Source organism: Geotrypetes seraphini, chromosome 6 (genome assembly GCF_902459505.1).
Source record: "Geotrypetes seraphini chromosome 6, aGeoSer1.1, whole genome shotgun sequence".
Lineage (NCBI taxonomy): Eukaryota > Metazoa > Chordata > Amphibia > Gymnophiona > Dermophiidae > Geotrypetes > Geotrypetes seraphini.
In genome coordinates this window covers 206,127,162-206,143,323 of record NC_047089.1, presented here as the reverse complement: position 1 = coordinate 206,143,323, position 16,162 = coordinate 206,127,162, and the positions used below count along the sequence as shown (strand labels likewise).

General features: G+C 44.3%; 1 protein-coding gene across 1 annotated transcript in view; it reads right to left on the bottom strand.

The window, feature by feature from the left end:
- LOC117363020 (gastrokine-1-like) overlaps window positions 1–16,162 on the bottom strand; it is a 73,716-nt gene that overhangs the window by 965 nt on the left and 56,589 nt on the right. The window contains exons 2-5 of the mRNA XM_033950176.1: window positions 15,006–15,059; window positions 11,653–11,790; window positions 11,246–11,356; window positions 7,647–7,791 (exon numbers count right to left, since the gene is read on the bottom strand). Of these exons, the coding sequence (XP_033806067.1) occupies window positions 7,647–7,791; window positions 11,246–11,356; window positions 11,653–11,790; window positions 15,006–15,059 (448 nt within the window). The remainder of the gene's footprint in view (window positions 1–7,646; window positions 7,792–11,245; window positions 11,357–11,652; window positions 11,791–15,005; window positions 15,060–16,162) is intronic.

Sequence of the window (16,162 nt, the reverse complement as noted above, 5' to 3'; positions counted from 1 at the left end):
AAATGAATTCCCTATTAGAAAATCATGTGGCATTATCATATGACACAGTTTTATTTGGTATAGAAATGAAGGCTAAGAAACAAATCTCATCTAATAATAACAAGTTATTGCTCATTTTAACTGGGGTTGCCATTCAACAGATCACTTACAATTGGAAGAATTGGAATAGACTGAATTATTGTTTTTGGTGGAACTCTGTATGCCATATATATAAAATGGAAAGGACACTAGCTGTCCAAAAAGGAAATTATAACAAATTTCAAGATGTGTGGAGGCCATTAATAGAATACTGTCACTGACGCTGAAACCGTGGATTGAAGACAAAGTTTTATTTTATTTTTCTTTCCAGCTTATGATTTATCTTTAATCTTATCTATTGTTTTGCCTTTTGTCTTTGTTTTGTTCTATTTCTATCATTTAAATTTCTCCAGAATTCTACTGTTTAACGGCTCCCCCTTCTGCTTCTATTCCTTTCTCTCCTCTCTTCTACCTTCCAAAGTATTTAGATCAATGCTGTCTTGTTAAAATGTTTATTTTATTTTTATTTTTCCTCTAACTCTACTTTTCACTTCTCTATTACCCTCCAGGTACTTTAGTTAGATTGTGAGCCTTCGGGACAGTAAGGGAATTTTTCAAGTACCTTTCTTATTTCTAATCTTAATGTATATTTTCTGTAAACCGCTTAGAACCTAACGGATGTAGCGGTATATAAGAAATAAATTACATTACATTACATTACATTAAAAATATTCTTCCCTGTATAAAAATTTTAAGACATTAAGGGGGGGGAGGGAGGTGGGTATTTTTGTTTATAATTGAGACAAATCATTTTCATAAATAAATAAGGGAGGGGGTAATATTTTATATTATAATGATCAATTATAGGATTTCAAGTGTATTTGAAAGCTTAATTGATAAATGTCAATATTGTATTTGATTTAAGATTTGAAATGAATAAAGATTTTTTTTTTTTTTTAAACATACATAAGATAAAAAACCCCAGGCCCGCCCAGTTCTATCCAGGCCTGCCCCGTTCCACCCAAGTCACGCCATATTCCATCCCAACCTCTCCTTGTGGTCAGAGCCGCATCAGGACGGCATCTGTGCATGCGCAGATGTGATACAATGATGCCACATGCATGCACATGTGCATGTGATGTCACCATGTTGCATCCACACATGTTGCATCCACACATGTGTTGCATCCACACGCTGATGGCCCTCCCAATGCGGTCCCAAGCTGGAAGCTTTTCAAAACCTGGACAAAGTGCCAGGTTTTGAAAAGCTGTCCAGATGTGTAGACAGTCCTCTAAAAAGAGGACATGTCCGGGCAAATCCAGACAACTGGAAACCCTAAGAAAAGGGTACCCAACACAGTAATATGCCCAAATAGCAAGGAGCCATGTTATGGGAGTGTATTGGGCAGGACTAGGGAAGGCCCAACAATCCTCCAACAGTGATCACAAACAGGAAGAAATGTTTTTATGTACCGTATTTTCACGCAGATAACGCACACCCGTGTATAACGCGCACACGGGTATAGCGCGCAGAAACCACGATATTATGTATAAAAACTTTTGTATACCGTGCTCACGGGTATAACGCGCATGCTGCCCGACTGTCCTTTCGCCCGCCCCGACTCTCCTCTAGCCACCCCGACTCTCCTTTCGCCCGCCCCGACTCTCCTCTGGCCACCCCGACTCTCCTTTCGCCCTCCCCGACTCTCCGTGCGCTGTCCCGACTCTCCGTTTACCCGCCCTGCCCTGCCCCCCCCCCGGCAGGACCACTCGCACCCCCACCCCGAAGGACCGCCGACTCCCCGACAATATCGGGCCAGAAGGGAGCCCAAACCCTCCTGGCCACGGCGACCTCCTACCCCCACCCCGCACTACATTACGGGCAGGAGGGATCCCAGGCCCTCCTGCCCTCGACGTAAACCCCCCTCCCTCCAACGACCGCCCCCCCCAAGAACCTCCGACCGCCCCCTCATAAATGCTTTTATTAGAAGCTTATGGCTTGCCCACTAAATATCCTCCCTTCTGGAAGACACAGCAGAGAGTCTAATAAGAGCCCACGAGATAAAAAAGTTTTTCTACATAGTTCCCACCCCGCCCGACGCCCGATTCACCCCCCCAGCAGGACCGCTCGCACCCACACCCCGAACGACCGCTCGCACGCGCTCCCACCCGCACCCGCGATCGGAGCAAGAGGGAGCCCAAGCCCTCTTGCCCGGCCGACTCCCCGACAATATCGGGCCAGGAGGGAGCCCAAACCCTCCTGGCCACGGCGACCCCCTACCCCCACCCCGCACTACATTACGGGCAGGAGGGATCCCAGGCCCTCCTGCCCTCGACGCAAACCCCCCTCCCTCCAACGACCGCCCCCCCAAGAACCTCCGACCGCCCCCCCAGCCGACCTGCGACCCCCCTGGCCGACCCCCACGACACCCCCACCCCCCTTCCCCGTACCTTTGGTAGTTGGCCGGACAGACGGGAGCCAAACCCGCCTGTCCGGCAGGCAGCCAACGACGGAATGAGGCCGGATTGGCCCATCCGTCCCAAAGCTCCGCCTACTGGTGGGGCCTAAGGCGCGTGGGCCAATCAGAATAGGCCCTGGAGCCTTAGGTCCCACCTGGGGGCGCGGCCTGAGGCACATGGTCGGGTTGGGCCCATGTGCCTCAGGCCGCGCCCCCAGGTGGGACCTAAGGCTCCAGGGCCTATTCTGATTGGCCCACGCGCCTTAGGCCCCACCAGTAGGCGGAGCTTTGGGACGGATGGGCCAATCCGGCCTCATTCCGTCGTTGGCTACCTGCCGGACAGGCGGGTTTGGCTCCTGTCTGTCCGGCCAACTACCAAAGGTACGGGGAAGGGGGGTGGGGGTGTTGTGGGGGTCGGCCAGGGGGGTCGCGGGTCGGCTGGGGGGGCGGTCGGAGGTTCTTGGGGGGGCGGTCATTGGAGAGAGGGGGGTTTGCGTCGAGGGCAGGAGGGCCTGGGATCCCTCCTGCCCGAAATGTAGTGCGGGGTGGGGGTAGGGGGTCGCTGTGGCCAGGAGGGTTTGGGCTCCCTCCTGGCCCGATATTGTCGGGGAGTCGGCCGGGCAAGAGGGCTTGGGCTCCCTCTTGCTCCGATCGCGGGTGCGGGTGGGAGCGCGTGCGAGCGGTCGTTCGGGGTGGGGGTGCGAGCGGTCCTGCTGGGGGGGTGAATCGGGCGTCGGGCGGGGTGGGAACTATGTAGAAAAACTTTTTTATCTCGTGGGCTCTTATTAGACTCTCTGCTGTGTCTTCCAGAAGGGAGGATATTTAGTGGGCAAGCCATAAGCTTCTAATAAAAGCATTTATGAGGGGGCGGTCGGAGGTTCTTGGGGGGGGGGCGGTCGTTGGAGGGAGGGGGGTTTGCGTCGAGGGCAGGAGGGCCTGGGATCCCTCCTGCCCGTAATGTAGTGCGGGGTGGGGGTAGGGGGTCGCTGTGGCCAGGAGGGTTTGGGCTCCCTCCTGGCCCGATATTGTCGGGGAGTCGGCCGGGCAAGAGGGCTTGGGCTCCCTCTTGCTCCGATCGCGGGTGCGGGTGGGAGCGCGTGCGAGCGGTCGTTCGGGGTGGGGGTGCGAGCGGTCCTGCTGGGGGGGTGAATCGGGCGTCGGGTGGGGTGGGAACTATGTAGAAAAACTTTTGTATACCGCGCTCATGCGTATAACGCGCGAGGGGTATGCGCGGTAGGTAAAAACGCGTATAACGCGCACGTTATATGTGTGAAAATATGGTAGATCTGTTTCAGGAATGTCCAGGGTAGGGTTACCATCAGTGTTCCCGCTAAGCTGCGCTGGCGTGCGCTGGCGCACAAAATATTACATCGCAGCGCACAAGTTTCACGTCACAGCGCACACTCGAGCGGAGGTGAGAGGAAGCGGCGGCGGTCTGCCCTGATCGCCTAAGATGCAGCAGCGGCGGCTCCTTTCATGATCCCCGTAAATTACGGGGATGCCGCCGCTGCTGCATCTTAGGCGATCAGGGCAGACCGCCGCCGCTTCCTCTCACCTCCGCTCGAGTGTGCGCTGTGACGTGAAACTTGTGCGCTGCGATGTAATATTTTGTGCGCCAGCGCACGCCAGCGCAGCTTAGCGGGAACACTGGTTACCATACATCCAGGAAAACCCCGACATGTCCTCTTTTTAGAAGACTGTCCGGGCGCCCAGAGGGATTTCCAGAACCCAGCAGTTTCTCCGGGTTTTGGAAGTCCTGAGTCCAGAGGCCGCATTTGGAAGCCTTTGCGCATGAGTGGCCATCACAGTGATGATGTCATATGCATGCACACATGTATGTGATATCGTTGCGTCAACATCCACGCATGCGCAAAGTCTTCCAAATGTGGCCTTCGAGCTCGGGGAGGTTCGTGTGGGGGCAGGGCTGTGGGAGGAATGGGGCAGAGCTGGAGACGGAACAGGGCGGGACTGGGGGGACAGAACGGGATAGGGCCAGGCGTCCTCTTTTTTCAAATAGGAAATCTGGCAACTCTAGTCCAGGGTACAACAGGGTTGTCTGATTGAGCAGCTGACCACTGGAGGAATTAAGCTATGATACCTTATTAAACGCACTGGGTTGCTCTCCCCCACCCTCTTTCCTGAAAGTGAAACTGAAAGGGGCTACCAGGTTCCATGACAGCTTCAGATATTATGGGCATTCTTTTTTTTTTTATTCTTTATTTAATATTTTTAATACAATAAATTCAGTACTAAACACAATTAAAGTTGAATATACTTCATAGCATTTGTTATACTAATAAAAATAAAACATCTTATCAATGCTAAAGTTTAAACATTCCCGTTCCCTATCTCACCACCCCCCCCCCCTCCCAAGAGACCTGGTTCCAAATCCAAAATAATCAAATAGTTCCTTCAAAAGTTTATTTTTCCAATTCAATATAGCTCCCCCATATATCATTCAATTTTGCCCATTGGTTAGTTAGGATGGCCGAAAGTCTATATTTTTCACACACTATTCCTAAGCATTCCCTTACAGCTCTCGGAGTAGGTACATTTAACATTCGCCATTGCTGGGCTAATATCAGTTTAGCGGCTATGAAGCCAAGTCCAAAAGTTTAGATCGAGAAAATGTTAAATCTTCTATTCTTACTCCCAATAGTGCCCTTTCAGGATTAAGCTTAAGTGGGACCTGAATTAATCTGCTTACATACTCAAAAACTTGCACCCAAAATTTCTGCACCTTTTGACATTCCTACCACATATGATAAAATGTACCTCATTCACCGCATCCTTTCCAACAGCTAGCATCACTCTGGTTGGTATATTTGCTCATTAAAACCGGGGTAATATACCATCGTTTTTTTATCATGAAGCTTTGAGAATCTTCCCCAAAGTCCTTTTGACTTTTGTGGCTTTTCACAGATGCAAATGTCATTTTTTAGGATAACAGAGTTTAGATTAGGCTAGAAGGATTAGGCTATAAATTATTTAGGGTGGGTACAATTACAGTTATAGCAAGGGTTATGGTTATTGTTAGGATTAGATTAAGGATTATGGATCAGTGTAAAGGTTAAAGTTGGAGTTAGGTTTAAGATTAGGAGGTTGAGTATGAGGGTGAGGAACATTAGTTATGGTTAAGGTTAGAATTTGGAAGGTGAGTATGATGGTAAGTTAAAAAAAGGATGAGAATATAAGTGTTATGGTTATAGTTAAGGTTAGATTTAGGATTAGATGGGTGAGGGTCAGTGCAGTGGCATACCAAGGGGGGGGGGGGGGTCCACCCCGGGAGCATACCCCAAGGGGGTATACAGCTGGCAACCTGGGTCTGAAACTTCCTGCCCTACTCTGCCACAGGACCTTCCTGCACCTCCCCGTGGATGCCGGTCCACCCCCTCCGACATCACTTACTTGTTCTGGAGCAGAGTCGGCAGCTGTGGGGAGGTGCAGCAAAGTCCTAGGATGACTGCATCTGCCGGTTTTGCTCCAGAACATGTAAGTGATGTTAGAGGGGGGTGGAACTGCAGCCGTGCAGAGGTGCATGAAGACCCCGTGGCTGGCTCTGCTCCGGAAAAAGTAAGTGACGTTGAAGGGAGTGGACCGGCAGCCGAAGTCATCGCGGGTTCTTGATGCACCTCTGCACGGATAAATATTTATAAATAGAAAATGGAAATAAGGTGATCCTTTTATTGGACTAATTGTAATACATTTTTGACTAATTCAGGGACCAAAACCCCCTTCCTCAGGTCAGGACAAGATACGGTAACAGCAGTATACTTTTCTGACCTGAGAAAAGAGGTACTGGCTTCTGAAAGCTAATTGAAAAATATATTAGTCCAATAAAATTGTATTATCTTATTTTCCATTTTTGTTTTATCTCCACCCCACCCCCACCCCCTTTAATGAAGCTGCATTAGGCTTTTTTATCACCAGCCGTGACGATATTAGCTCCAACACTCATAGGAATTCTTTGAGTGGCAGAACTTTTGTCGCCACGGCCTGCAATAAAAAAAACAACCCTAACACAGCTTCATAAAAGGGGGGGGAGGTTATTTGTTAATTTGTAAAGTGATGATCGCTTAGAGAGAGGAAGAGTTAAAGGATATTGCAGAAGGGCAGACTAGATGGGCCATGTGGCCTTTATATGGAATCATGTTTCTATTTCTCTGTTTTTTTCAAATTTACATCTGCTATCTCTCTTTTACAGAATATTAGGGGGCACGCGTCAGTGTATCTGTTTCTGTGGTGTTGCATTGAGTGCAGAGTCCAGCTTCTTGGTTGTCCAGTTTAACCTTTATCTACATATTTCTGCTTTATCCCCCCCCTTTTACAAAACCGTAGAACGTTTTTTAGCGACGGCCGTGGTGGCAACAGCTTCGATGCTCAGAATTCTATGAGCGTTTGAGCTGTTACCACCGTGGCTAAAAAACGCACTACAGTTTTGTAAAAGGGGGAGGGATTAGTTTGTGATGACATATTCCATACTAGGCAAAAGTGTTTCTGTGTGTTCAAAAGACATGGTTTTCTGTTAGCATTGACTGTGCAAGATTGATCTGTACTATCTTGTTAGAATGCTTATTTTCTTATTTTACCTCTATCTCTACTTTTCATTTCTTTATTATTCTCTAGGTACTTTAGTTAGATTGTGAGCCTTCGGGACAGTAAGGGAATTTTTAAGTACCTTTCTTACTTATAATTTAATGTATATTTTCTGTAAACCGCTTAGAACCTAACGGATGTAGCGGTATATAAGAAATAAATTACATTACATTACATTACTAGTCTGGCTTGTTTAGTTTTACAATGGGTGTATTGATGTAGTATGTATGTAAGATGCAGTATGTAAGATGCTGCCTTTTCCTAGGTATACTCTTGTGCGATGTGTGGATTGTTACAAAAAATCATGTTTTTCATACAGATGTGTGTGTGTGGTGGTGGGGGTTGTCAAAAATGATGGGTCCCGGGTGTCACATATGCTAGGTATGCCACTGGGTCAGTGTAAAGTTTATGACTAGGATTAGGAAGGTGCGGGTCAGTCTAAGTAAGGGTTATGGCTATGGTTAGGTTTAGGAATATGAGGGTGAAGAATGATTAGAGTTAGGTTTAGGATTAAGAGTCTGAAGGTCGGGATTAGAGTATATATTAGGGTTATCAGAGTTCTTCTAGTACTTACCCTGTACTTCCTGGGGATGATAAGTAGGAATTCCTCTGCACAAGGCCTCCACGGGCTTTCCAAACTGGGCCACGTTACTGGCGAGGGTATTTGTGGCAGTATACTGCAGGGAGCGTGGGGGAGGATCAGCGGGTCCCTTCTGATTCTAAAGCATTCAGAACAATGAAGAGAAGGATTTATTTATTTAAAATATTTATATCTCACATATCCAAAAAACCTATGCAGGTTACAGAAAAACAAAACCCCACACATAAAATAAATAAACAAATACACCTTAACATTAAAATACTAAACATACCACACTTAAACTTTCTCAAAATACACAATCTTACATGCAAAAAAAACCCCTAAATAATAATCAAATTCTTTAAAACATATATATAAAACCAACAATAATGTCAAAAACCCCTCACAGATTTTTTTTTAAAAGGCCTTCTGAAAGAAGTAATCTTTTAAACATTTCTGGAAAAATAAAAAAAAAGAAATTTGACAAACAGTTTCTGGAAGGGCATTCCATAGCTGGGGACCCACCACAGTAAAAACCCTGGAACAAATAGTTGCCTTAACTACGATCCGTATAGATAGAGCGATCAACAGTTGCTGAGATTGAGAATGCAGGGATAGAGACAGCACATATAAAGCAAGTAAAGTAGCCACTACGTTCGGTAAAGCTTGGGGATCCTCCAAGCCACTGGCAGCCAGTGTAGTTCACCCAATAAAGAGGAAACATGCTCCCCACGTTAGATACCTCCAATCACCCTTGCCGCAACATTCTGAGCTACTTGCAATGCGCATAAAGACTTTTTGGGAAGTCCACATATACGGGCATTACAATAATCTAAATGAGAGAGCATAAGATGAAGTTAAGAGGTGATAGGCTCCGGAGTAATCTAAGGAAATATAGTGGTACCTTGGTTTGCGAGCATAATTCATTCCAGAAGCACACTCGTAAACCAAAGCGCTCATATATCAAAGTGAATTTCCCCATAGAAAATAAGAGAAACTTGGATGATTTGTTCCACATTCCTAAAAGACCGCCCCCTGCCCCCGAGGCCACTGGTGCTGCTCGCTCCCACCCCGGGAATCGGTTTGGCATCCCCTGCAGCCCACCCCCAAACCCTTACCTTGAGCGGACACTGGCACACACCAACCCAAAGGACATACGCGTGCCGGTGCTGGTGCCGAAAGAGCCTGCTGCACCTGCCGCTGATCTGCGTTGGGCTGCTGTGGGGCCTTGAGTATCTGCACATGCTCAAGGCCTCCTGGCTCCACCCTCTGAGAATCTCATGAGAATCTCGGAGAGGGTGGGCCGCGGGGGGTGCCAAGCCGGTTCCCGGGGTGGAGTGGGGCCTCGCATATTGAGTCAATGCTCAGTTTGCAAGTCAAAGTTTGCAGGAGTGTTTTGCTCGTCTTGCAAAACACTTGCAAACGGCGTTACTCGCAAACCGAGGTTTGACTGTACATTTTACAGAAAAGGTGGTAGATGCGTGGTACAGTCTCCCAGAAGAGGTGCTGGAGACAGAGACTGTGTCTGAATTCAAAAGGGCCTGGGATATGCACGTGGGATCTCTCGGAAAGAGGAAGAGATAATGGTTACTACGGATGGGCAGACTAGATGGGCCATTTGGCCTTTATCTTCCATCATGTTTCTATGTTTAAAACATTGCCTCACTTGATGAAAGTTGTCTGAGAATCTTTCCACAATCATCAGACTGACTCTTTCCCTCAGATTTTACTCAGGGCTGGAGGAAGGTGACAGTTTCCTAGTATGGGCTATGGGTTAACTTGGTTACATTTCCTAGCTAGGAAGAAGAATTATATTCTGCAGGTAACAGCTGGAAGATATCCTTAACTTATATACTGCAGGTAGGAGCAGCTACAGACTTTGTGGGCTGAAAGATCTTTATATGACATTATCTTTGTTGTTATATATACTTCTGATAATGTTTCTTAAGCAATCTTGTTTATATATTATACCCATATGTTCAATGCATTTTTTCAAGAACCATATTTCACGAGTGCTGTCCCATGGGAAGGGCGTTTTTCGTGGTTATGAAGGCAATGGCAGTAGGTTGGGAAGGTACTAGAGAAATTAGTACCCAGGTACTTTTTTGATTGTACTATAATAACAAATAATTTTCTTCTTAAAAATATTCTTTTTGCATCAACGATAGGATACATATCAAGAAACAGTGTAATAGATGCGTAATTCACTCCAATCAATGCACAAACCTCACAGCAGGTACAACTAAATTCAAACTGAAAGGAGGAAAAAAGCCTCAGAAAAATAGTGTTCACCAGCTGCAACAGCAGCTCAAGGTGAGACTGATAAATACCTCATTGGCATATTTTAAAAACCCTTCCTTTTAAATGTAAAGCTCCAGGAAATGTCCAGCTTTCCTAATTGTTATCCTATTTAATATTGCCTCTTTAATATTGCCTAGAAATGTCCAATTATCTTATTTCTTATCTAATTCGCAATTTCTCCTAGAATTATCCAACTTTCTTATCTCACTTGTAACCCAAAAATTGTAACGATCCTGGAAATGTCCAGTTAGATCTTTTGTAATCCGCCTAGAACTGCAAGGTACAGGCGGAATAAAAGTCACTAATGTAATGTAATGTAAATATAACTCTGTGCAATGCAATAAAGAGTTATATTTATAAGGAAGGGTCTTTTAAATATGCCAATGAGGTATTTATCGGTCTCACCTTGAGCTGTTGTTGCAGCTGGTGAACACTATTTTTCTGAGGCTTTTTCCTCCTTTCAGTTTGAATGTACTTGTGCATACTGTGAGGTTTGTGCATTGACTGGAGTGAAGTACACAACACATCTATTACAGTTTCTGGTGAAAGGGAGATCATAGATTTACTTTTTTGTTTTCACTTAACTGTGTTTTTGGCTATAGGATACATATCAAGAACAGCTCTGGAAACTGGTAAATTACAAGCACGGCCGTGCAATGTCTAACCTTCTTTTCAGACAATGATATGTCGCTATGGTTTAATTAATTTATTTAGATTTTTAGCCCGTCCTCCCAGTAGCTCAGGACGGCCTACAAGCAAACATTCACACTGGAGTACATTTGGACAATACAAAGACTATACAGTAGTTTAAGTACAAGGACTATACAGCAATTTAAGTAGAGGTTCAGAATAGAGAAGATAGGGTAGAAGGGAGGGGGAGTTTAGGAGGGGTGAGGGATAGATTGAGATTGTAATATTAGTTGATGAGGAGGGTCTTTACCGCTTTCCGGAAGGTCATCAATGAGTTCTGTAATTGATTTGCGGGGCGAGTTGGTTCCAGAGTTGGGGGATGAAGTGGTTGTAGGAGCGTTTGCGGGTGGTTTCTGATAGGAGGAACCTTCCTGGGGGGATGCATAGGCGTTTCTTCATTTCCGAGCGGAGAGGGGCGTGTGGGGGTGTACAGGGTTAGCTTGGATTCTATGTAGGCAGGGGAGGCGGCGTAAATTCTTTTATGTGCTATTACTAGGGCCTTGAATGCGCAGCGTTGGTTAATTGGAAGCCATTGCTATTACTAAAATATCCAAGCGAGAAGCTATCAGCTAGAAATAACACACAGATACAATGTATGTTACCTTATTTTCCTTGATAACCTTTGCAAGTTCTTGGAGACTGGGCACAACTTTTCTGTTCATCTCAGTAACATAGCAGGCTTTCTTTGCGAATGGCCTGATAGCGATAAAACCCTGCAAATGAAAAGAGACCACTGATTATTGCTAGAAATTCCCTACCAAATATATAGACCATCTACAATAGGGGATGGCGAGCATAGGTGCCTGTGCCCTCACCAAGATGGCACCCAGGCGGGCCGCCCCTCCCCCCATCCCCCTTTACTATGCCAATGGAATCCAACACTTTGTCTGTTAACAGTTAGGATATTTATTATCTATCACTGAGATATTAGTGAAGAACTTAGCGGTTTGAATACACTTCAAAACTAATAAATTAGAAGGCTGTTTGCCAAATCTGTATGAGCACTCACGGTATTGTAGTCCCACACAGAGTTCCAGGAGTTCCACCCAGCATTGGTATCGATGTTAGCAATGTTGTTCTGATGGTTGACGTTCACAGTCTGGTGGACACTGCCACCATCATTTCCCTGGTTGATGACACTGATGGACTGGATTGAAAACAGAAGTACGATTACAAAACATTTCATCTTATCTAAACTCCTTGTCCATTTTTTTACGCACTGTATATGCCACCTTCCCCCAAGAAGGACAGAGGGCAGTTAAATAGTGCTGTGCTGGTCTGGGGCAGATGTCAAGTAGCACTGCCAAATATCTATTCAGATAATCGTGACACTCTCCAGCTAGTGCAAGGGTGGTCCAGGGGTTGGCGGCAGACCTGGAAGTCGTCCGGGCACTGCGGTTATTCAATGCCGGCGCCTGGATAACTCTCCAGGCAAGCAGTACTGCAGAAAGAGTAGTCCTGACTTGCCCAAAAAGCTATTTGAATATCGACACTGAATACTGGCCAAATCTAGATCATTTCTGGTGGCTGTGAAAGTCCTGAATATTCAGTGGCAATACCCAGCACTGAATATTAGGGACTAATTTTAGCCCATGGCAGTCAGTACTTTAAAAACTGCTGACAGTCATAGGCGGAATATTGACTGAAAAATTCTTATTCAAATGATATCAATATATCAAAACATAATGTTATGTTTGTTTTTCCATTTTGTACCATTTACAAAAACTTAATAAAAAGATTGAACTTAAAAAAAAAACAAAAAACATAATAACATTAAAATACAAAACACTCCTTCAGAGTAGCTGTAAATTTGTGCTAGAGTATTGTGCACTACAGGGGCCTTTGGAGAATTGCGGCTAGTTTTCCTGACAGCCGCATTTTACAGGCCTACATTTAAGGCATCTGCCTCATGCCTATGGAGATGCGTAGGGATGGTTACCTCGGGTGTCCATAAGCACCCCTACACATTTCTGTAGATGCGCAACAGATGCCTACAATGTAGGGGTCTTTCCTCGCCTGAGTTTTTTTAAAGAAAATGTGCATCCTGATAGGCTGCCAGATGGCGGTAGGATGCCTACCACTACCTAAAATCAGGACACGCAGTTAGAGAATCAGGCCCTAAATTTATAATTACGCACATAACTTAAAGAAACGTCCCCCAATTTGCCCATGACTCGCTCACTTCTGCATCCCCTTTTTTGACTTATGCATAAAATTTAGGTGTGGATTCTGCACTTAAATTTACACATGTAACTTGTAATTGATTCTAATTAGCGCTGATATTTGCTTGTTAAAATGCCAGTTATCAGAGCTAAATAACTTGTTATTCAATTAAATTGTGCATGCAATTTGATAATGTGACCAAAATTACATATGCAATTTTAGGTGCTTTCTATAGAATTAGGGGGTTAGCATCCATGTATAGTTCCATTTTTTTGTCCCAGAGCTAATACTTTCTTTGTTGAGTCTACAAGGCAGCAGTAATAAGAGCGTTTCTATATTTAATTGGGTAGTACTTTACTTTATATGGATATTAAGGGGGAAAGGGATTGGGGCTTGTATACTGCCTTTTTGTAGCTACCAACCATATTCAAAGCAGTGTACATACAGGTACCTGAACATTTTCCTTATCTGTCCCAGTGGGCTCACAGTCTATCTAATGTAACTGGGGCAGTGGAGGATTAAGTGACTTGCCCAGGGTCACAAGGAGCTGCACAAGGTTTGAACCCACAACCTTAGGGTGCTGAGGCTGTATCTCTAACCACTAAGCCACAATCTCCTCCAACTGAAAAATATTTGGTAAGAGCGGATAGCTTAGCTGGTTTTAAGAAAGGTTTGGACAAGTTCCTGGAGGAAAAGTCCATAGTCTGTTATTGAGAAAGACATGGGGGAAGCCACTGCTTGCCCTGGATCGGTAGTATGGAATGCTGCTACTCCTTGGGTTTTGGCCAGGTACGGGTGACCTGGACTGGCCACCTTGAGAATGGGCTACTGGGCTTGATGGACCATCGGTCTGACCCAGTGAGGCTGTTCTTATGTTCTTTTCTCCAGCCGAAGAAAACGCCCAGATCACTACAGATGCTAGCAAAACTTTCGCTTTCATGCTATGAGCAGTAGAGACACATGACTCGTAAAAGAGTGTATGCTTTTTTAAATTATTATTATTCAACAAGGATACTGCTGAAAAGACAATAACAATAGGTGATAATTTGCAATTTTCTTTATACAATTATCATTCAAACTCCTGAAGCAGGCCATTTGGCTGAAACACATACGTGTTGAGTCTTAATAGATAACAATAAAGAGACTGAGCACCTAAGGTCATCCTCACTGTTTTTCTTGCCTTTCTACCTGGGAGGGTAGTATTTCTTGTTTTCATGTGCTCTAAACACATAGGGGTCCTTTTATCAAGCCTCGCAAGTGGGGTTAGCGCGTCAGACATTTCATCACGTGCTAACCCCCGTGGCCGGCTAAAAAATGCTCAATGCAGGCGTTAGCGGCTAGCGTCGCAGGCGGTTTAACGCGTGGTATTATACGCATTAAACCCCTACCGCAGCTTGATTAAAGGACCCCTAAGCCACACTCTCCTCCAACTGAAAAACTATTTTCGCCAGCCGAAGAAAACTCCCAGATCACTGCAGATACCAGCAGAAAATTTAGCCTTTCTCCAATGTATTTATTTATTTCTATACTGTACAATCCAAAGTCCTTGGCGGTTCTGTTATTCTCTCTTCTGGTGCCAATTCTATGATCTCTGTCTTTTTTAAGCGAAGAAAAAGTATTAGATACATTTAAAAGCATTCGTAAAAGTTTTCTATTCAATGATGCCTTTCAGAATTAAGTTCTGAAATGGGAGAACTTTTAGATTTATATTATCCATTTACAATGAGAGACAGATTCTTCAACAACCAGAAACTAGCCTTATAAGGCTAAATTGTAATTCCGCCTAGATATAGGTGGTTGATAAATTTTAAAAAATAAATTCCTTTCCCTTCCTTACCCCCTCTTCTATTAAACTGCGCTAGCAGTTTGTAGCGCAGAGAGCCACGCTGAATGGCCTACGTTGCTCCCGACGCTCATAGGAACTCTGAGCGTCGGGAGCAGCACGAACCATTCAGCGTGGCTCACCATGCTAAAAACTGCTATCGCAGTTTCATAGAAGAGTTTTCAAACCTTGAATGCTCCTTTTCTTTTAAAAATTGTAGTTCTTCCCCTTTTTCCTTGTGTTTCTTGTTGGTTAGTATTTGTATCAGTATTGTCTATATGCTCTCTTTTATGTACCATTTTTTATGTAAATCGCTTAGAAATTGTATAAGCGTTTTTGTCAAATTTCTTATAAAACTTGGAAACTTGGATACTTACGTCATTAGCAAGAGTTTGAGTCAAAAAGACTCCCAAGAGGGAAACAATCAATATCTGAAAAGGAAATAACAAAAAAGGAGAATATGTTGCATCAATATTTGTGTTTGGAAGATTTAGACAACCCCAAATTGATAACATTTTCGGTAGTGGAAAAATAATTGTCTTTCCTTTCAGAAGAGAACATTCATGTTGCCTAATTCATGCCATACATGCTTGACTTGATCATTTGATTATGATGAAAATATACAAATATTCTTTGTGACCAATTTTTTAAAAAAATATCTTTATTCAATTTTAAGCCATACATAAGTGCAACATACTATACAATCACATTACATTATAAAAGCACTTAAAATCAATCAAATTTTAATCTATGACAAATAGATATATCACCCCCCATACTCATATTCAAAAATTGCACTCAAATTAAAAAATATTTTCCAACCTTCCCTCCCCCCCTACCCACCCTGGACGTGCATGACCAAAGGGCAAAATCAACAATCACTCTTTGCAAAATTTTGTCAATGGCTCCCAAATCCTCAGAAACTTTTTGTAAAATCCCTGTTGTATAGCCATAGTACGTTCCAATTTAAAAACGTGACACAGAGACTCCCACCAAAAGGTATAATTCAGTCTATCCCAGTTTTTCCAGTTCCTTAAAATAAGCTGTATGGCGCCCCCTGTCATAATAAAGAGAAGCTTATTATTGTGAGATGATATTTGGCTTTTAGCTTTCATCATAGTGCCAAATTAAGAATTTGTTTAGCCTGAAATTGGAAACAACAGCAGTTGAGCATGTAAAGTCTGATTTTAATATTTGTTTGAGGCCTATTTACGTTTCTGTTTTATCCAGTGTTGTTTCACCTCTCCTGTGCCAGACTTTAAGTTCTTTTCCCTGTCATAGAGGATGGCTACAATCAAAGCAGTTTACATATTATATAGAGGTATCTGTTTGTACCTGGGGCAATGGAGGATTTGCAGTTTTACAAAACTGCAAAAGCGGTCTTTAGTGCTCATAGAGTTCTTATGAGCATCGGGAGCAGCGTAGAGCATTCAATGTGCCGGCCTGTGCTAAAAAACGCTTCCGTGATTTTGTAAAAAAAAAAAAAAAAAGGGGGGGGGGGCGTAAGTGACTTGTTCAGAGTCACAAAGAGCTG